The sequence below is a fragment of the Boleophthalmus pectinirostris genome, unplaced genomic scaffold (assembly GCF_026225935.1).
Source record: "Boleophthalmus pectinirostris isolate CB_2022bp ecotype Guang Dong unplaced genomic scaffold, ASM2622593v1 HiC_scaffold_18, whole genome shotgun sequence".
Classification (NCBI taxonomy): domain Eukaryota; kingdom Metazoa; phylum Chordata; class Actinopteri; order Gobiiformes; family Gobiidae; genus Boleophthalmus; species Boleophthalmus pectinirostris.
This window is the reverse complement of record NW_026571133.1, coordinates 26,375,640-26,396,495: the sequence shown is the minus strand read 5'-3', so window position 1 is coordinate 26,396,495 and position 20,856 is coordinate 26,375,640. Positions and strand designations below refer to the sequence as shown.

The 20,856-nt window shown below is 38.0% G+C and overlaps 3 protein-coding genes and 2 non-coding genes across 9 annotated transcripts; 4 read left to right on the top strand and 1 right to left on the bottom strand.

Annotated features, from left to right (window-relative positions):
* Window positions 1-2,352: 2,352 nt before the first annotated feature.
* On the bottom strand, window positions 2,353-9,289 carry st8sia5 (ST8 alpha-N-acetyl-neuraminide alpha-2,8-sialyltransferase 5). Of its 2 annotated transcripts, XM_055153875.1 has the most exons (9): window positions 9,144-9,289; window positions 6,956-7,063; window positions 6,612-6,707; window positions 4,945-5,037; window positions 3,528-3,614; window positions 3,308-3,452; window positions 3,066-3,178; window positions 2,886-2,978; window positions 2,353-2,815 (listed from the first exon to the last, which is right to left on the bottom strand). In XM_055153875.1, the coding sequence occupies exons 1-9, from the start codon at window positions 9,287-9,289 to the stop codon at window positions 2,353-2,355; spliced, it is 1,344 nt and encodes a 447-aa protein (XP_055009850.1). The 2 variants fall into 2 exon arrangements, with proteins under 2 accessions (XP_055009850.1, XP_020777567.1); XM_020921908.1 differs by lacking the exons at window positions 6,612-6,707; window positions 6,956-7,063.
* Window positions 9,290-10,366: 1,077 nt separating this feature from the next.
* Window positions 10,367-12,314, top strand: rpl37 (ribosomal protein L37). The gene is made up of 4 exons (XM_020921613.2): window positions 10,367-10,466; window positions 11,003-11,138; window positions 11,251-11,335; window positions 12,213-12,314. The coding sequence occupies exons 1-4, from the start codon at window positions 10,464-10,466 to the stop codon at window positions 12,280-12,282; spliced, it is 294 nt and encodes a 97-aa protein (XP_020777272.1). The 5' UTR covers window positions 10,367-10,463; the 3' UTR covers window positions 12,283-12,314.
* On the top strand, window positions 10,846-10,926 carry LOC129409094 (small nucleolar RNA SNORD72). Its single transcript, XR_008632259.1, has one exon. It is a non-coding gene; the product is annotated as a small nucleolar RNA SNORD72 (small nucleolar RNA).
* LOC129409093 (small nucleolar RNA SNORD72) lies at window positions 11,807-11,887 on the top strand. Its single transcript, XR_008632258.1, has one exon. It is a non-coding gene; the product is annotated as a small nucleolar RNA SNORD72 (small nucleolar RNA).
* A 710-nt stretch (window positions 12,315-13,024) lies between the features above and the next one.
* Window positions 13,025-18,792, top strand: LOC110157308 (prostaglandin G/H synthase 1-like). Of its 4 annotated transcripts, none has more exons than XM_055153575.1 (11): window positions 13,025-13,271; window positions 13,347-13,427; window positions 14,524-14,640; window positions 15,344-15,484; window positions 15,558-15,701; window positions 16,733-16,914; window positions 16,987-17,070; window positions 17,158-17,404; window positions 17,468-17,754; window positions 17,826-17,970; window positions 18,046-18,792. In XM_055153575.1, exons 1-11 carry the CDS (start codon window positions 13,265-13,267, stop codon window positions 18,399-18,401), a joined length of 1,791 nt encoding a protein of 596 aa, XP_055009550.1. In that variant the 5' UTR covers window positions 13,025-13,264; the 3' UTR covers window positions 18,402-18,792. The 4 variants fall into 4 exon arrangements, with proteins under 4 accessions (XP_055009550.1, XP_020777270.1, XP_055009552.1 ...); XM_020921611.2 differs by having other exon boundaries at window positions 17,826-17,973; XM_055153577.1 differs by lacking the exon at window positions 17,826-17,970 and having other exon boundaries at window positions 18,046-18,229.
* Window positions 18,793-20,856: the final 2,064 nt, after the last annotated feature.

Genomic DNA, 20,856 nt, shown 5'->3' with positions numbered 1-20,856 from the left:
TGACCTTTGGAGGTTGAGATGCTCCTAGACCCTGGATTTCAGTGGAGCCTGGAGTAAGGTCTAGATGCAAACACGTGATCATACCTATGGCCTATGTAATGCTGAAGCTCTACCATCCAGACAGTTTGGACATGCAACTAATAGACAGTACTCATGAAAAATTACTGTCACCTCGGTGGTCACGTGACTGTGGGGAGAAAGCCCTGTGAAAAAGGAGCCTTGCTTAGAGAACTTATCCACGCAGCCACAGTCCGCTCCATTATTCATAGTGTTAGGATCGCTTTACTGCAGGGGGTGTCTCGCTTTTACCTAGACACACACCCAGACTGACCGAAACACGAGCGCCAACATTTTCTGACAACTGCAAATTAACTGTGTCCTGAACCCAATTAAGAGTCATTGGGCTTTCGACAGTTCTCTTACCTATTCTGAACCAATGCAAGTGCTCCTCAGTCTGGGTCAAAGTATCTTATATAATCATATCATCATCATATAATATTTTAATCAATACTATAGATTTTAGAAGACATTTAAAACTTTAAAGTTTCAAGAAAAAAAAATCTGTCTTTATAATTTGTGCCCTAATTTTTACTTTAATTGCATTGCCAATAGTAATTCTTTCTCAGAACTATGTAAAACTCCTCATCTTAATTAATCCTAATTGTTACACAACTACATAGCAAAATGTGTTGCCACACAGACTGATGTTTAATGTTAATCTTTTTGCAGTTAATCATTTCTTGTGTTTGTTCATGATCTGTACTCTTACTGTAGAGCATGTCTCCTGCAGACATTTGGCTTTCGGCCCAATAATGCCATTAGCCTTATTACAATGCCTTGATAAAATCAGAAGGTAGCCCAGAGTAGGGACATATCCATATTTCAATGTCAAATACTTGCAGATGTCTGACCTTACATAGGGTTATTCCATGTCAACGATAACATAACATTACATAATATTTGCAAAATGTAAGCAGCTGTGCTAAGCTATATAATGATCAGGGGTGAAAGTTTATATAACTCACTCTACTACCCCGATACCCATTTTCAACAAACATTTAGGCACAGATCTGTGTGAATATATCCTAAGAATTTTATTTACAAACATAAAGAAAGTTGAGAGTTTAAAAACACTTTATCCATTATGTAACTTACACAAACCTGTTTTCTTTTTTAGATGCTTCAAAATATAAGTAACAGTGAATCTCCGATATACATACTGTCAGTAAAAAAGTAACATCAAATAATATTTAGAAATATCATTCCTAAATTATGAGCAAACAAAATCAAGAAAAGCTTACATAAAATTATTAGCAAAATAAGATTATTTTAGAACATCAGGGCTCATAGGTGCAATGCTTTTTTACAGTGCAAATCCAGACTTGCAGTCATGAGGAACAGAGCAATAGCAAAAGATCTGGGAAAAGCACTCATCTTCATTCTGACATCAACAAGGTTTTTACACATATCATTACATTTTCATCTTTCATTAACAAACAACTTAACCTTCATACTCTGCCAGTACAAATCAATGTAAGCTAAAGGCTTGTCAAATGTAAACATAGTGTAATGGGTACTAAAGCAGGCAGGCACAATGCTAAGTACTGAGAAACATCATGCAGAGCATCACATGTGAAGGAAGTTGTCAGAAAACTACCTATAATTTTCCTTTAGACTGGGCCAAATTATTTTAATTTCTCAATTAAATAAGCAGTATACATGGGTGAATTCTTATTTTTGTGGACGGCTTTTAAAGCTTATAAGGCAGTATGGCTTAAGACATAGAGAGGCTGGGTTGCTCAACAGTGCTATGTTGCTTTTTAAACAAACTGTAAATAACAGGAACTGTTTTATCAAATTTGTGCCATTGAAAACTACAAGCCAGATTAAAATTACAACACAGATACCTGTTTTGAATTCTTCACTCAAAACACCAGAAAAACATTCAAACAAAATTTGCCTTTGAAAATAGGCAAGTTTTAAAAATACTGTTATTATTTTACATTAAAAAGTATACCATGTCTATTCTAATTTCTTTTTAGCTTTTTATGACTCCAGTTTGTCACAACATTTAAAGCTGCCACAGACAGAAAGAAATGAATGGGAGGTGTAATTTTCTGTGCACCATAGTGTAAAACAATCTGTAGAGCGGAGCCACAAGAAAACATGTATCACAGAAACAACATCACTATGAGAACACTTCTTCCACTAGAGGTAAGCCTCATATGATCCAGAAGCTTACTAAATCAGTATGATATTCAAAAAGGTGTAATAAGCAAGCAATTTACCATGAACAATTTTTTTAAGGGATCAAAATAGGAACAAACAGTGTCAAATCAGTTATATATGGAATTACATGCAGGGCCCAGTGTGTAGATTGATAATCCCACGAGTATGCATGTGGATAAAATTGAAAATCTCATGAGGCATTGCATGAAAGCCTGGCCGCGGCTTGACATTGTCATAGTAATGGTGCGTGATAAAGATGCCAGAAGGATTCATTGGGAATGCCCAGAAACCATAGAGATGCACCTCCTCACACATCTCCAAGGCAGCCGTGACCAGCATCAGACCACTGCTCAGCCTTTTGGCTCGGACACCCTGCACGGCCCAAAAGCGCTGCACATTGAGCAGGTACTGTGGGTGGAAGAAAAACACACCTCTCTGAGAATCGAAGTCATCTAGCATGTACTTGACTCGAAAAGATACATCAGTGTTGCGGGTGTTGTAGAATGCTGGGAGTACAACTGAGGAGTTTTCGTAGTTTTGAAGAACTTGGTAAAATGGCCGACGCCATTTCTCCAGCTTTTGAAACCTAAACAAAACAACTTTCAGACAAGAACACAGAAGTGGAATGACGAATAGATGAATCATGTTTACAATACCTTTCTGTGATAATGCTTGGATTTATGGTGACCAGATCTGTTTTAGTTCCCACATCAGTAGCATACTTGTCGTTAATGGGTGGAATATTACATCTGCAACAAATCAACATTCATGTAACAATGGCCTTAGTATGTCATAGTAACAAAATATTAAATAATTGTGAGATTATTTTACCCTACCTAAAGACAAAATCAGCAGAGTCAATATCCTTTCCGCATTTGCTGTTTTTGATAATGCCACCATTTCCTATGACAGCACATTTCTTGTACTGTGATTTGGAATAAGGCATGTCCTGAAAGACAAAAAACAAAAAGTAGTTAAAACTACTGTTACAAATTTCTGGTTAAATCTAGTAATGAACTAAATGAATAATCTTTTTTTTTTTTTTTTTAACTAGAACTGAACTAGACCTACTACTCACATCTGGAAACATCTTGAAGATTTCAGTAGTAATGGGCAGAATTCCACTGGTGTCCACCTCATACCTCAGTTTGGTCCCTGCTGGAGTGTTTCTCTTTGTGGTAAACAGAAAGGCAGGAGCATTGCAGCAGCGTGACAAGGACATCCTTTCAGAGAGGATTAGTATAAATTGTAATTATTGTTAACTGTTAATATTTATTACAGTTGTTGTGATAGTTTACTTGAAGCTGCTGGCCTCTTCCTTATTCTGGTCCCACCTACATACTTGAAGGTTTCGCCACCTCTCAAACAGCTCAGAGGTTTTCACCCTGGCAAAAGACAAAGACACTTGTACAATATTACTGGTTACCAGGGACAGCTTTAATAGGTGATTTGGGTCAGCCACAAGTGAAGTTTAATGTTATTCATAATATGTAAGCACACCAAACCATAACATTAAAAAGTTGAAAAAAATCTGACCTAACTTGACCTGGTGGCATCACCTCTTTGTTTCCATGGAAATAGATAAGTTAATTGCAATACTGTGGGTAATTCTGGACAAAGCAATAACTTCTCCATGACAAACAGGACCCTCCCTCAGAAAAGTAAGTTGTCATCCTTAGCATTGTTTTCCTCCTAGCTCAGCCTTCCCATGCCAGTGTTGTCCCTAAAGATGCCCAAGTAAATGGTCATGTGGATCTTGTTAGCATTTTTTACTTCCACCACTTGCACATCTCAAGAGCATGAAATTGCCTGTGACTTTAACTAGCATGATTGTAAATAGATGTCCTTGAAATGACATTTTCTATGAGTGGAAAGGAAGGCCTCGTGGCTTGATTACTGATTGGCGTGCTGGCATAGTGCTGTTTTCTCCCATTTCACAACGCTTCATCAAGTGCCAAGACTGACAGAGACATACTAAAGGTCACGGAACATTGTTCATACTGCTGCACATTTTCAGTCAGTGTGTTTATAACTCCTGACCATCAGTAACCTGTATTAAAAAAAAGTCCAAGTCATAATGGTCAATGGACACAAACCATATAACACTGTCTTAAAATTTAGAAAGCTTACAGTGGTGGTGTTGCCAGAGACAAGCCTGAACAACAGGAAGAGGAGATTGTGTCAAGTTGAAGTAATGAACATAAGGGCTACACAATATAGCTCTAAACATCGAATTATGATCTAATCCCTGTGATGATATGCTATTATAGTGAAATTTTGATGAAAGCAAAATATGTAAAATACTATGCAGTCTGTATGTTGCTGTAACGTAATTTCATTGTTATTCTACATGATAATTACAATAAAGGAATTGAATTGAATTGAACTGAAATGGTCATATTGTGATTTACAAATTTTCTGCTGAATGCAGCTCTATGCTCACACTTTTCCATACCCACTTCATCTGTTATCTATTGACAGATGAATGTAACCAATTACAGTTAAGTGTGAAGTTTCTGAAGAAGCAGATTACTTTATTTATCTCTTAAAAGCAATATAAAACTACAAATGGTACATGAATGATGATTAAACCTAAATCAGTATCTAGCTCCAAAAAAAATTTATATGAATTATCCTACATATTTGCAACCCCTGAAATACATATTCTAATATTGTTCTAATATTGTTAAACAAACCCTTTCTGAATCCACTCACATTGTCAGGACTTTGACATCCATAATCTCTTGTCTAAGCTCCCTGCATGCAGTGGAGTTGTATTCGAAGGAGCCTTCATAATTCTCCAGATACCTGGTGAAATACATACAATCATTGTCTGGATAGGGATAGTCAAAAACAGCAGTAGCAAAAGCACTGGTTCACAGCATTGAGAACATTGAAAGGCACATTAAAGGACAGCATTAGAAAGCACTTCAAATGCTTGTGGTTTGACTTCATGAAATACTTATATCAGGTTTGTCGTCTGTGGAATGGCAAATGATAGAAGTGAGTGTTTGGAGATGTAGTTTTCTGGATATGTGCAGATTGTGGTACATTTAGTCTAAAGAGCAGCATGTGTGCAAAATTCTGCATAATTTTCAATGCATTTTTATTTTCAATCTTCTAATTATCTATTTCTCTTTACACAACACAAAAACTGTAATCTTGAGTGGGACTTTATACTGTTTAGAGAAAATGGCTGTTAGACATAATTCATTATTGGTCCATTCTATTTAACTCTTGAGGACTTTTTGTATTTGTTTTTATCATATCCTAAAATTAGACAAATACATTTAAATCAGACTTCATTGGTGAAAAAACATTTACTTTCAGAGAATAGAGATTTACAGCCCAGGTGTTAAATATTAAGAAATATTTTTGTGTTTACATATAACAATTGATTAGTTATCAACTTAATGTCTTGAATCACTCTTATTGCCCCATGAAGTCAACTGAAATATAAATACTCCTATTAGGAATTTGAAAAGAATTTTATAGGTTTGCAGTATTCTGTGGAAGTAACATGAAGAAGTGCAATGATAAAAAAGGAAATAACATGGCACTTGTGGCTGTAAAGTCCCATAACATTAAATAAAATAATAATGGTAAAAACACAACAAGCAAGTACAATGTAAGGATGCATAAAAGGAACAAGATGCTTGGATGAAGCTGTACAAATGATGAAACTGGTTGCTACATCCACCTGATGATGCAGTGTATTTCTGAAGAGGATCATCTGTCTTGGACGTGTTTCTTTTAGCAAAAAGGATTGAACCTTTGCAAGTATTTGCCTTAAAAAGGGCAGCCAAGTCAGGATTGCTTGCTGAAATATCTTCATCTCATTGGATTGTTATGTTTAATGTACAATACTGGTTAAAGTGACTGCTTAGGATCCAGCTTTTTTACCATAAGTGTTGACATGCTCAGTGTTGACAGCATTCGGTGATTTGTTGGGGCAACCCTGTCTTCTCAGTTTGAAAATTGCAGTGAATCAAAAGTCTTTCCCGGTCGCAGAGAGAGACAATGCAGATGTGAGAAGGGTAGGTAAGGGATAAGCAGAGAGACGTGTCCACACTATGTACATGACATACACACAGGCTGTGCGGAACATATGGAACACAGGCTGAGAACAACAAGGCATTTGGAGATGGTGCTGGATGGGACACAGGGGAGAAGCCAGTACAAAAGCAGCTTCTGAAAGAGGAGATGGGATTTAGGGTATCTGAGGTCAAGGTGGACGGGATCGGACAACATGCAAGAGCAAATCTGAAGTACAACCACCACTGAAAAATATGAGAGTTTATACCTTTCAGACTAATGAAAAAGAAAGAGGCATTCTTGTTTTGTTGTGAAAGTACTAAAAAAATGCCTTCAGGGAGGCCTACCTGGAAGAGCGTTTTTTTTTCTTCTTAATATCAGCTAGGCAGGGTGTGACTATTACGGAGATCTGAGAATCGGGCTGAAAATTCTGACGGAAACATCTGTCAACATGCAGACAGGTAATATTAGAGTTAAAGTTATTGTGATGGAGTCCTGTGACAATCACCACTCATGTTAACCTAAAAAAGAAACAATAGTGAAAGAGGCTAAGTGCTTCTTTTTATCTTTTCAAAAACCATTACCAGTTGCCCAGTCCACACACAACATGCAGAACTGGAGGGTTTTGTCACTAACTCTTTATCTCCCTTTTCTCAGGGGTGTTGTGCAGTCAGTCACACTGGAAAGATACCTTTTCCTTCCATTTCTGGCCGGCTTCAGAGATCCATCGTCCGAGAAATTAACTGGACCCGTCCAATTTCCTGCCTCGTCCCCTTTGAGTCGGCTAAACTGTTGCGCACTAGTAAGAAAATCAGTCAGTTTATTTGGGATTTATTGTTCTTTGTGTGCATTTGTCAACAGCAGCTCACTCACACATGCATGCTTTATACATCAGGAGACCAGCATTTTGGCTCAAGAAACACTCTTATAACAAGAAATATAGTCTAAATTCCTTATTTGTTTATTGCTATAGTTCAATTGGTGCAGTAGTATTTGTTAATTATTATTGTTTACACTTGACTGGACTAGTGCCACCATCCCAAGTGAGATCCAAATATTTAGGCCTACACTCTGTTATTTTGGCGGGGAGTGTTAAACGTCAATGATTTAAATGTAATGAATGTAATGAATGAGTTGCTGTGATTAGGCGTCCATTTAGACGGACTATATCAGGTTTTAGGGCCCAATAAATTCATTGTCAAATAGAAAATCTCTATCAACAATGGAATTTTGTTGTCAACATCTTGGTTGGGGACAGGGAGGGAAAGAAGTTGCAAATTTATGTTTTCGTTTTAAATAATGTGTTTTGCTACAACAGCTAATTGTATTTTTCAGTTAGAACAGAAGAATAATTCAAATCACGATTAAAAATTCACACTTCTACACATGCACGCCATATCAAAATATGCACTAAATCTGGTTTAAACAAGGTCAGGGTCAGGACCTCACCAGGACTAAAGCTGGACAGGAACAAAACTAGGAGCTCTTAGGTATAAAGTATTCTGTGGGCGTGAATCTAAATCCACACCAGAGTTAGTGCCCATTTATCGGCCCATTTTGCTTCTCAATCTCATGTTTCCTTTCACAGCAGTGAGCAGAGGGTGGAACTCATTACACAACTTGGGAGGCACAAATGCACTTGTTATTACAGTAAAATGTGTTTCTCTGCCAAAGTGGGTCACTCACTCAGGTAGTTCTACATTTTTCCATTTTGAAAGCATTGTATAAGAAACTGCAGGCTTATACGGTTTATTGAAATTACATGAAATAGTTATATAATGCAGCACAGTACAGTAATTCATAGAGCATTTGTTTTGCATGGCTGAATTCAATATCACATAGCAGTGTATTCATATATACTGAGTATCTCACTCCCATCATCTTTTTTCTCTCAGTTGTGCTGTGTGTGCTCACAGACTGTAGCAAAATGGCTGCCATGGAACTGCTGATCTGTCTCATATGGCTTGTTCCCCTTTTGATCCTAAGATGAGCGCTTTGGAGGAGAAGCGCGAGCGGAGGTGTCTGAATTCATGCATCTCCTCTCTGGATGCATTGAATGTATTGTCAATATTCACCCCAGCAAAATGTCAAAGGTGAGGGGTTATGAGGAATTCAACATTGCAGCACATGTATGTCAGGGAACCATATATGTGCTGTTTGTAAATAATCTTGTTGTGGGGGAACATTCTTCACAAGTCATTGGGTTGTTGTTCATTAAAAAAATAAGTCCAGCTTCTCAACATCTGCTCGTCTCACACTGAAATTTGTCTCAATGTGTAAAGGGAGGGGTCTGCAAATAAAAGTAGCCTATAATATCTGCCATTTGAACAGTACTACTTGTGCTTATGAATACTTCTCATGGTAAGGGTATCATAAAACATCCCTCTGCCTTGGCTTAACTGAGTGTAGCCTGGTTAAAAATGAATGTTTGAAGTTGTGGAAGAAATACACATCATCTGACACATGATGAGCTAGATTTTGCCTATTTGTGGTGATTGGATGCCTTGTTAGATGTAGGCTAGGACCAGTCGAGAAAGCTGAAACATAAAATCAAATAAAGATCATTCGGGAAACAAAGGGAAATAATAACCATACACAGCAGATGCACTGTGTATGGTGTGAATGTGATGCTTCATCATCATAAAAATATCAGAAAAAAAATCCAATGAAAACGGTTTCTATGTTACTGGAAAAATGGATGGTTATTGCCGTTCATTTCAGCCACCTAAGCTTATCCTATTTTCGCCATACATTAGTGCCAGTGAGCTCCTATTTAAAACCACTGGTTAGATGTGTGTCGGTGCTTAGCAGGTTTAATTTTTTACCATTTGGCCTACACTCTGCCTCCATCAAAATACAGATTAAGATTCCACACTTACCTTTTAATGTAGTTTTTTCCATAAAGTATCTGCTGCAACAGTGTGACGAGCCCAAATGCGCAAATAAATATAAAACAAAGAGACCTATTGCCGAGTATGTCTTTACCCGACGATGGGTCGGCGTATCCCATTCTGCGGCGCAGCATCCACGGCTGACGGTGACACCCTGCGAGGTGTCTCTCCGCTGCATTCAGGACCAGAAGCGCAGGTTTCCTCTAACCACTGGACACGGCATTGTTCATCTACAAAAGTTCACTGCCCTTTGACCACAGCATCATTGTGGTCAGAATAAACCATAAAAACGTGTGGGCTACTTCAAAAACAATGGCATCCACACTACTCAAATGAATGATGAAAAGGCGCACTATGGGTCTGGCTTTGTACATCAACAATCCGTAGAGTCCGACGAAATAGTGTATCTTAAAAATAGACTGTTGGTTCACCAGATCGCCCGTGCAAATTAACACGCATCATGGTCATCATCTCAAATCTGCGCCTGCATCACGCCAAAAGGGGGAGGACGCGCCTTTTCTTAGTCTGGCGCCAGGGGCGCGCTGTGTACCACAGATGCTCCTTACACAGCCGAATACAAGGTCAGGGTGTCCGAAATGAAAAAAAGGTTTTATATCAAACTACGCTGCACATGCCGCCGTTCACAAACCCCTTGACTATCTAGCCCCTCTTCCTTATACGCTTAAGGCCCATTGAAGAAGGACGTTTATGAAGGCCCCTCAAGTGTGTGCTTTATTCTTAACTCAGTTTTGGTTGTTTTTTTTGGAATATTTGGAAAGATTTACTCAGTGGCAGGATATATGGTTGGTTAATCTCTGTGCAAGGTGTTTTGGTTGAAGTTTAAGACATACAGTGTCTATTGGAATCTGGGTAACTTGGAACCATAGAATAACGCGACACCTGGTGGGCGATGTAGGCTAAGCTTCAACGCGAGTGCGCGACCATTTTGCTAGACTTACTTTTTTTTTATTGGAACAATAATCTTGTAAACAAAAAGTAGGCATATTTTTAACATGTGCCACTTTTTAATAATTATTATATTTTATAACCATTAATATTGTTTCTTTGATTAAATATGTGATCAATATGTATTTTTATGATACTATGCAAATTCCCGCAAGGAGACAATGAAATATGTTGTATCTTTATTTTAATGATATACCTACGTTATTCATAAATATACTTAAGGCCTAGGCATGTAGTCTATGGGTCTAGGACAACGGTTACTATTCAGTGTTGCACGCACGGATGTTATTTGATGTGGCACGAACTCTTTTCCGGTCTCTTTCCCCCTAGCCACCGGACGAAATGGTATGTTTGCCGTATGATCAGACAAAATCTTCTAACATCAGCCTAATCTGTCCTTCCCCCCACATAACGTGATTGATAATCTGCTGTGGATATTTGGTGTCATCCACCGATTCATATATTTTTCTGAAAATGCGAAAAATTTTGTTGATACTTTTCATACAGCGAGCCTGTGTTGCTGTCATGCTGTAGGCTTCCGTGATTCTGATAACTGAATGTAGGGATAATAGAGCAAAATGTCACATTATCAGACTTGCAGTTAAACTCACTTTAAAGCAGATTTAAGTTTAGACCTGCTTATTCAGTGAAGGTCTAAGCTATTTAGTGTTAGCTGTTAGCATAGCTGGTCTTGTAGCACCATTTCGTCGGTGTACCGTTCGGAGTCTTGTCAGTGATTTAATATTAAAAAAAAAATGTCTGAACTTATGACTATTCTGATTCAACTTTTTCGCTGAGACAAGACCAATGAGAAATTTAGTTGCAGTGTTTTATATTGTATGTTTTGTTACTCTGACCGATTTGTCTTCTCCCCCCCATAGACTAAGGGAACATCATCCTTTGGAAAGCGTCGAAACAAGACGCACACTTTGTGCCGTCGTTGTGGGGCCAAAGCCTACCACCTGCAGAAGTCTTCATGCGGGAAGTGCGGCTACCCTGAGAAGCGCAAGAGAAAATGTAAGTGGAATTATTGAGCCCACCGTCTGTGTTTTGGGGAGTGTATGGTGTAATTGTTTTATATAGGCAGGTTGTCCATGCGTTCCTAAACATTTCTTGTTTTTACGGCTAGATAACTGGAGTGCCAAGGCTAAGAGGAGGAACACCACTGGCACTGGCCGTCTGAGACACATGAAAGTTGTCTACCGGAGATTCAGGTATCAACTATATGTAAAAAATGTGCTGTGCATTATACCTTAAATGTGTATGTTGTGTCGTGTATGCACACTTACGACATAGTGCAACTGTTGTGTACTTGTATATCAGCTCTGCATTTTCTGAATGCCATGCTCAATGATTTCCCATTTTAAAAAAACTTTCAAGGTGGTAATTTTTAGGGCCATGGTTGTGCAGGGATGCAATTTTTGGATGGAGTCACTTGTCTTCACCTAGGATTCTTGTTTGATTGGCCAAAGAGAATCTTCTATTCAGAATCTTAAATTGCTCAACTCTAAATGTAATCTAATCTGTAATTTGTGGTAATATCTAATTATCAAATTGATATTGTGACTCTGAAGACTCTGGATGAGTTTTTAGAGAATTTTTCTTGGACATGGTTATCTTGGCATTGATGATATATGCAATGCCAACATATAGGGAGTACTATAGGTAGTACAACATATTGTCCAGCCTTGTCAGTGATGATTTTAATACACAAATGTCTGAACTTATGACTTAATTGTGATTCAACTATTTATCTGAGACGAGACCTGTGGCAATTCCTAATTTTATAATTTGTTCCTATATTTTAAGAGAAAGGTGGAGTTCAAACTCATTTTGGATGTTAATTCTGTCAGTATGGGTAGCACAAAATAAATGACTCAAAGGTTTTATACCATTCATTTGAACATGCATTGTTTGTATGCGTCAAGTTTTTGGGCAAAGATTTACAAAATGTATTTGCATCATTGTAAGTTTCATTTGAGTCTGTAGTGTGGACTGAAGTTAAAAATGCTTTAGCACAACCTTAGGTTCTTTCAAAGTTAAATGGAGAAAGCTGTAAATATCATAACCAAAAGTTTTTGTTTGTTGCAGGAATGGATTCAGAGAAGGCACCACTCCTAAACCTAGACGTGCTGCTGTGGCTGCCTCCAGTTCATCTTAAATTTTGTTAAAATAAAAACTGGTCATAAACGACACCTGACTTGTTCTTGAGTGTACATGTTTCTAAACTATACATGTGGTCCTCTAAATGCTGAGTTTGAGGGATGACATGTTTACCAAATTTATGTTTTGTTTAGACAGCATGATAAATATTTGGCTTAGTTTTCACTCTGCCGCACCCGTCTTGGTAATAATGAATGCAAGCAGTCTCATTGAACTTCTACATACCACGCTCTACTGTTTGTGGGTAAGTGGTTCACTTGTATACCTACACAAAATGGAAGTCACAACAATACATCAGTCTTAAATGGCCAATTTGCAATGTTGCTTGTGGGTGCAGTGTAGGTCTGAATTTGCAGTCAAACCAGACTAAAAAAGTTAACCAGTGAAATTCCTCCTGTGATTTGAGACAAAGTGGACTGTCCAGGTGCAAAATGCAAAGAAGACTTTGTAAATGTTAAATTTTTTGCTACACGGAAAGTGAAATGAGATGTGGGCCTGCTTGTTTCACATTGTTTAACTGGTTGACTCTGGTGTTATTTTAGCTGTTTGTATAGTTTACATCCATCCATGCAGGTACAACTTTTAATGGCTATAGCACGTGGTTGAACTTAAACTATTGTAACCTGACAATTCTGGCATGTTCTTTATGTCTAATTGTTGACTTTATTAAGGGACGTGGTCATAATTTCAGGAATGCAAAGGTGGGCTAATGCTTGTCACTACTACCTCTTGAAGACCAGGCCAGAGCTTGCATTCACTAGTAAAGTACGTGTATCTCAGGTCCCTCCGGGTGTTGCTTTCATACATTTAGGGTGAGAACTCACCAGCAGGGGGAGGAGGACAACTGCTCTCACTGACTGCATCTGCACCCACTTGTATTGTCCGTCCCATTTTCCCGAGAAGAGAAATCGGACAGCAAATCCTGGTATGTTGCGATATACCGCGGTTACTGGGAACAACGCACCCCATCTGCTGCTGAAATGAGATGTAAGTACGGAGTTTTACGGACGTCCGTGTACTTGCTGTCATTTTAAAGGTATTCATATGCCACTTTGGTTGTAGTCTTTGCCCTGGGACCAGTTTGTGTCTTTTTCTTGCTGTTGTGGGTACCTGCATGTGGAGAAAAAGTTACCTCCGGCTCAGGTACGTGATTGGCCAGGGTGTTCAAAGGCTTGTAGTTTTTTACATGACTGTCAAACTAATACCATGGATATACGATGATAATATACACATAACTTGTTTATTTTGATCACGTTTTGTTTTTTGAAAGTGATATTTTATTGTTCTCACTAAAGTCAGACATTCTTGAAGACCCCGATAACAAAAACGTGTTCCCGCAGGCTTTCCCGGAGCATTACCTAATAAATGCGCTTTGTTGGAAGAAAAAAGTTCATTTGGAGGCAGCTGGATGTGTACGCACCAATCTGCACATGTGTTGCTAATACTACTCCTGTTATAAGGCATGCTGCGCAAAACTAACCTAATTCGTTCAGTTTATCGCTTTGTTTTTTGACTACATTAGTAAAACAAAACAAAAATCTAGGGCTGCAAATAAATGTAATTTAATATTATACTTTTGTTTGATAGTACCTCAATAATGTGATTTTCATGGAAATGGGAATGGAATTATAGTCAGGGTATGGTGGACAAGCATGTTTTTTCATGTTTTAATTATATTTGAGGTGCGTAGGTGAGTACAACGTGACTGGTATGTCATTTATTTTGATCCGGCGATTAACATGATTTAGGATTGTCTCTTTATGGAGGCTGCATGCCACCTCCATAAAGATTCCATGGAAATAGAAAGTTAACCCCCAACATTCTCCATTTTTATCTAATACAGTGGTCCTCCTCAAGGCCAAATAAGAATCAGGTTTATGGAGATGTAAGACCATTTAGGTACATGCTTTTCAGCATCTTCAGTGCAATAATAAACAACCATCATAATAATAAACACAAACACAAACCTTTTATTTTAGTTTATTGTTTGCAGATTTGTATTTATTTATTTATTTATTTAATGAGACAGGGACTGCACACAATCTACATTAACCTTAACAGGAGAGATGCATTGTACCTGGTTGTAGCACCAGTGCTACTTTCTACCTTTTGTCCCTGGGCAGGTTTATTGATTGATTGTATTTAATTGACCTTAGCTCAGCTGTTCTTCCTGGAGACCTATGTAGCATGTTTTGGGTTGTTCCTATTGAATGATCTGCCAGCAATTTTTCCCCCACAGTGAACCCCTGCTGCTATCTTCCTTGCCAGAACCAGGGTGTGTGTGTGAGGTATGCTGAGGATAAGTATGAATGTGACTGCATTCGCACCGGCTTTCATGGAGAAAACTGCACAGTTCGTGAGTCCTGTCTTCTCAAATACAGTTTTTTATGATTGTCTGAGAAATATTCCAAATATTTCCTGAAAAACACCCTGCAATATTTTGCTGTAAAAACATCCCTTTCAGCTTGGGGTTGTAAAATGAATAGTGTTACGTAGCCCATGGCTCTAGCCTCAAAATGTGAGGTATTCTTGTCTAGACCTAAATATTTAAATTAAATAGACTGCCTTAGCCAGCTGGATCAGTAGCTCCATTCCAACAGATTTCCTCTTCAGCAGAATAACATCACTTCAGCTAATCAACTGTAGCTAGAGAGTTGCAGTTACATCATTTCTGGCACAAATTAACAACAATGGTCAAATCTGGGATAGGGAAATGTAAGGGAAGAAGGGTAGAGCTTAATTTGTAAATCAGTGCCTTTTGGAGCAGTTTTGCATTGATGTCATGAGTTGGGGGATATTGGCTCATTCCTCCAAAACATTTCCTGGAAATCGTAGGGCAAATACAAGAACACTTTTCACAAATCAATCAACTTTAACAAAAAGCAGCACAGGGCAGGTGTTTCATGCCTTTGTCATTTTAATAGTTGGAATTTTTAGCTGAGACACAGAAGCCAAGAAATTGAACTGGCCAGGCCTGTTTAAACAAGAGTATCTTCTTACTGTCGGATGCTTCAAATTAGATTGCTTAAACATTGTTTTGTTTTTACTTCTCACAATAGCTGAATTTTGGACCAGAGTGCGGCTGTTCCTCCGACCTAGCCCTGGAGCGGTGCATTTCATCCTTACACACTTCAGCTGGATCTGGGACATTGTCAATAGTACCTTCATGAGGGACTTCCTAATGCGTCTCGTCTTAACAGGTTCAGAAACATCACCTCAATGAGATATTTTCAGTGTTTGACACAATCACTCATTTTTACTTTGCCTAACTAGTCAGATCCAACTTTATACCCAGCCCACCAACATACAACTCCAAATACAGCTACCTTTCCTGGGAGTCCTACTATAACGTTAGCTACTACACTCGTCTTTTGCCTCCTGTTCCAGAAGATTGCCCTACCCCTCTTGGGGTCAGAGGTGAGCCTGTGAATAATATGCATTCATTTACCATTGAAGGAACTGTATGTAGCCTGTTGTCTTATTGGTTTTAAAAAGGTACTGCAATCATTACTGAGCCTGGATTGCCTGGAATATAAAAAATACATGTTTTTCTCATTCCCAGTATATAGGAATCTCCACCTTAACTGTGAAGTCTTTCTGACAGTATATGAACAGGCCATGCCTCATGTGAAACCTCAGAACCTCCAGCTGCAGGTGCTGGGATTTAAGTAGTGAGGAAGCTGATAAGACAAGAGTCTATGTTTTAGGTTTCTATTACGTTTAAACCAACTTTCAGCATTTAAATTGGCAACCTAAATGAAAGACTCATGTGATGCTCGTTCTGCTTTCTGATTTGAGAATGAAAACACAAACTTAACAAATTATATGGCCATCATGTCCAATTTGTTTTATGATTAAATAAATCAGCATTACAATTCTAAACAGTAAGAGCTATATTTTATTTTCTGCCTCATATTTGGAGACACGCATCATATTTCAACATCTTCCATACAGTTCCTTTAATTCTTTCACACTTATTTTTTTCTAAGTTTTAAACCCTACATATAACTTCTGACACAAATCTCAATATCTCTTCTACCCCAACTCTTCTGTTCTTCTGTATTTTCCTCAGTGCACACATACCACTTCACTTATATGTTAAAGGTTAGTTAGGTTAGTTAAAGTAAAGTTTTCTTGGCAATTATAACATAATACTGATACTATTTTCCTAATCTTCATATATATATATATATATATATATATATATATATATATATATATATATATACAGAATTTCTTTGTGAATACATCAAATAATGAAACATATGCAATATAGTTTTATATATGTCCATAATCTACAGAAAATGTTAAAATTTGTTTCCTAAATGCCTGCAGTGTGTTGCCTAATACCTAACGTTTTGTTACACTGGAACTATCCTACTGATTTGTAACATTTGTAGATTATAGTTAATTTCATGTTTCAGTCTATATTTTATTTGTCCATTTAGGTGGAGCTGGGTTACCTGACCCTGAGCTGTTGGTTGAGAAATTATTTAAAAGGAAGACTTTCAGAAAAGACCCACAGAGATGTAACTTGATGTTTGCATTTTTTGCTCAACACTTTACACACCAGTTCTTCAAGACTTATAACCGCATGGGTCCAGGCTTTACGAAGGCTTTAGGGCATGGTGTAAGTGGGTTTTCATGACTGTATTATATATCCTATGAGTTTCATTTCTTTAGGTTTTAAATATTCCTCCAGGTTGATGCTGGACACATTTATGGTGACAGTTTGAAACGTCAGTTGCAACTTAGGCTTCTCAAGGATGGAAAACTCAAATATCAGGTATATATATATATATATATATATATAGAGAGAGAGAGAGAGAGAGAGAGATAGATATATGATAATTTCCCAATTTGATTTCCTTAGCTTATAAATGGAGAAATGTACCCCCCAACTACTTTGGAAGCTCCTGTAAAGATGAACTACCCACCAAACACCCCTCAGAACCAGCAGCTGGCCTTTGGACATGAATTGTTTGGACTACTTCCTGGTTTGGGGATGTATGGCACAATTTGGCTGAGGGAACACAACAGAGTGTGTGACATTCTGAAGACTCTGCATCCCCATTGGGATGATGAGCAGCTTTTTCAGACTACACGCTTCATTATTATTGGTGAGCTCTGTGCAATGTCTGAATGTTTTTCTAGTGGCATACCCTAACCACTGTTTGTTTAAGGTGAGACTATTCGAATAGTCATAGAAGAATATGTTCAACAGCTCAGTGGATACCATATGAAGTTGAAGTTTGATCCGACCATGCTGCACAATACTGATTTCCAATATGGCAACCGTATTGCTCTGGAGTTTGACCACTTGTACCACTGGCACCCTTTGATGCCTGATGCACTCAATATTGATGGAGATACATTTACCTATGAACAGTTTATCTTTAATACCAGCATACTCTCTCACTATGGCATAGAGAAGTTGGTGGAGTCTTTTTCTCGACAACCTGCTGGCCAGGTAAAGTAATTTGTGATGGGCTTCTTTTCTGAATATCCTAAGTACTTCAGTATTTTCATTTTTGAATTTAGATTGGTGGTGGTTATAACTTGCATGCTATAGTAGTCCATGTTGCTGTGAAGACCATTGAAGTGTCCCGTCTTCTGCGTGTGCAGCCCTTCAATGAGTATAGGAAAAGGTTTAACCTGAAGCCATATACATCTTTTAGAGAGTTTAGTGGTATGAAAAAACACTCAAGAGTAACTCGCACACTAATGATCACCCTATTTATTTATATTTTTTACCTTGCAGATGATGAAGAAATTGCTCTGCAACTTGAAGAATTTTATCACGGTGACATAAATGCTCTGGAATTTTATCCCGGTCTACTGTTGGAGAAAACACGTCCAGGAGCAATATTTGGAGAGAGCATGGTGGAGATGGGGGCTCCCTTTTCCCTGAAAGGACTATTGGGGAACCCCATATGTTCTCCCACGTACTGGAAACCAAGCACATTTGGAGGCAAAGTTGGATTTGACATAGTGAATTCTGCAACACTGAAAAAGTTGGTCTGTTTAAACACCAAAACATGTCCCTATGTGGCATTCAGAGTGCCAACCCAAGCAGAATTAGAAAAAGAAAACAGAAAGCGAAAAGATGAACTATGATGCAGGATTTTAATTGCAAAGATTTATCAGGTACTGCATTGAAACATATTGGACCCTTGTACACTGGTTTACATGTACACTGGCGTAGACTTTGTCTATTGCCATTATGCCCTGGAATACAGATGTTTGTGTCAATGTAATCCAATTAGGCTGGGCAATATCGACAAAGATCTTTTTTGAATAATCAGATAATATTGTGGCAATCCTACAAATATGCCCAAATGTGCTTGTTTGTGTGTGTGTGTGTGTGTGTGTTTTATACTTTTTTGCATATCTTTAAAAACAACATTCACGGTATTATAACTAGTTTGATATATTTTTTTTTTCCAAATGAGTTAATATAATTTATTTTGACACTGAAGGCTTAGCTGTATAAAATATGAATATTATACATATATTTTATTTGCTTCATTGCCAAACCAACTGTTCTATAACTGGAGGTTGGAACCATCCATGGAGGTCGCAAAATTATTTGACAGGGGCTTCCTAATGAAGACAATTTTTATATAATTTTAAACAATGCTTGACACCTTTTCAAATGCAGTGGTGAAAATAAATTCCTGTTTCTTGGCCTTTAAAATTTAATTCAGGCTACTTTATCATTTTGCGGTTATGGTGATTAAAACTGATAAGAAATGTCAAACACCACCGTGACGAGACCTCTGTCTCACGCTGGCCCCTGCACAACACTTATAGGACACCTATTATGCCAAATCGATTTTTCAGAGCTTTTAATCATGTTATAGCTGCATCTCCTCATTTACCCATTCGAAGTTCTATCTGGAGTGATTCATGCATGTTTGAGTAATCTTTAATCGCTTATTTTCAAGACTCCGTATTGCCGATCATGCCTTGTGTTCATCACCATCAGCATACGCCCACAGTGATGTATTAACTTCGTTCTGCATTTTTATTTTCTCGATTATTTTCTTCGCGTGGTCATTTTGGTACAAATGAAAAAATATCCGCTGCTCGCTGCTGCCAGTGATGAGCATCTGACATCTATCCACAGGAGTTGCCGGTGTTATGGCTCTGTCGGTGACGATATGTTCACATGTGGCGATGTGGGCGTGCCTTGCAAGGACCAAGGACCCAGCTTTAATAAACTTAATATTCCGTTTTAAACGCTGTATCCATGTCATTGCGTATTATTTTTATTAAACCACCCCAGTATATAGCAGGCTCAAGCCAATATGTGATATTTAAGATCACATGCTGCCCTTGAGATCAGATCGTTTTTGTTGCTCAAAAATACCTTGAAAAACAGTTCTTATTGTGAGAAAGGCCTCTCCAATAGACTCTAGATAGTCTACACATTCCTGTGTAACTTCACCTGGTGGTGTCTGTTGTATGCAATATTTTACACTGCAATTATGCAATTAGAGTGAACGTGTATTTATACAAAACAAAAACAAAAAAGACAAATTATGTTATCCATACTATGGATAACATAATTTGTCTTTTTTTTTTTTTTTTTTTTTTTTAGTTAAACCGCCACCCGCCCGAATTTAATTAAAATATAATTTTTAGTCACGTCATCCGCCCGACCCGCGGATTAACCGCGGATACCGCGGTTGTAACCGCAATCCGCGCATCTCTAATCCATAGGTATAGTCAAATTTGTAATAGTGAAGGTTTCTCCAGCTCAGTAGGGGGCGATACCGCTGATATTGGTTTGCAAACAAAAACAAAAGAAGTCGATACCGGATTAATCTGTGACGTAACGTGAGGACGTCGCCCGAAGCCGCAGCCTGATCAAGAGCCCCAAGACAAGAGACGGGAGGGACACTTTTAGGGTACTTAAGGCAGACTATTAGGTAAGCAATTAGCATATATAAAGATTTAATTTAATTACAACCGTGGCGTAGTTTTATTGCTTTACATCAATGAATGAAATGGAAGCTAACGGCGCAAGCTAATATAAGCGGTTTATAGGTTAGCGTTAGCTCACAAACAGGATACATTTACTCGTACTTGTATTTCCTCTGTTAAATGGACATTGTAGCTCATTTGATTGTAGTTCAAATGTGGATAATTTTGAAGTGATTTATGTCGTTGTATGATTTGACCTGAAAAAAATACTCATCCTGGCGTAACAATGCATATGGGGCGCTCATCCCTCAATGGTCGAGTCCATCATAATGCGCATAATGAGTTCTTGTTCACATTAACACACTTTTCCTAAGACAAAGCCAAATGACCTCCATATGCCTATCTCCTGAGATGCTGTTAGATCACATCCTAAACATCCATTGTAATGATTCAACAATGCCTTTTAAAAACATTCTTTCATACTTTTTTATTATTTACACGTCAAAACGACAGGAAATGTTTTGATTGCTTTTGTTATGTTGTTTCATTATTTTAGTTTCATTAACACTGCTTGAGTCTGTTTAGTGAGCTGCTGTTATGACAACTCTGGATGACAAAATTTTGGGAGAGAAGCTGCAGTACT

Bases quoted from the DNA above. Each gene is read 5' to 3' on its own strand.
- LOC110157308 (XM_020921611.2), top strand. The intron at 13,428-14,523 runs GTACGTGATTGG...TTTCCCCCACAG, and splicing joins AAAAGTTACCTCCGGCTCAG to TGAACCCCTGCTGCTATCTT. The intron at 14,641-15,343 runs GTGAGTCCTGTC...TTCTCACAATAG, and splicing joins TGGAGAAAACTGCACAGTTC to CTGAATTTTGGACCAGAGTG.
- st8sia5 (XM_055153875.1), bottom strand. From the start codon at position 9,289: ATGCTGCGCCGCAGAATGGGATACGCCGACCCATCGTCGGGTAAAGAC. The intron at 7,064-9,143 runs GTAAGTGTGGAA...TTTTCTTACTAG, and splicing joins GGAAAAAACTACATTAAAAG to TGCGCAACAGTTTAGCCGAC. The intron at 3,453-3,527 runs GTAAACTATCAC...CCTCTCTGAAAG, and splicing joins GAAGAGGCCAGCAGCTTCAA to GATGTCCTTGTCACGCTGCT.
- rpl37 (XM_020921613.2), top strand. The intron at 11,139-11,250 runs GTAAGTGGAATT...TTTTACGGCTAG, and splicing joins TGAGAAGCGCAAGAGAAAAT to ATAACTGGAGTGCCAAGGCT. The intron at 11,336-12,212 runs GTATCAACTATA...TGTTTGTTGCAG, and splicing joins GTTGTCTACCGGAGATTCAG to GAATGGATTCAGAGAAGGCA.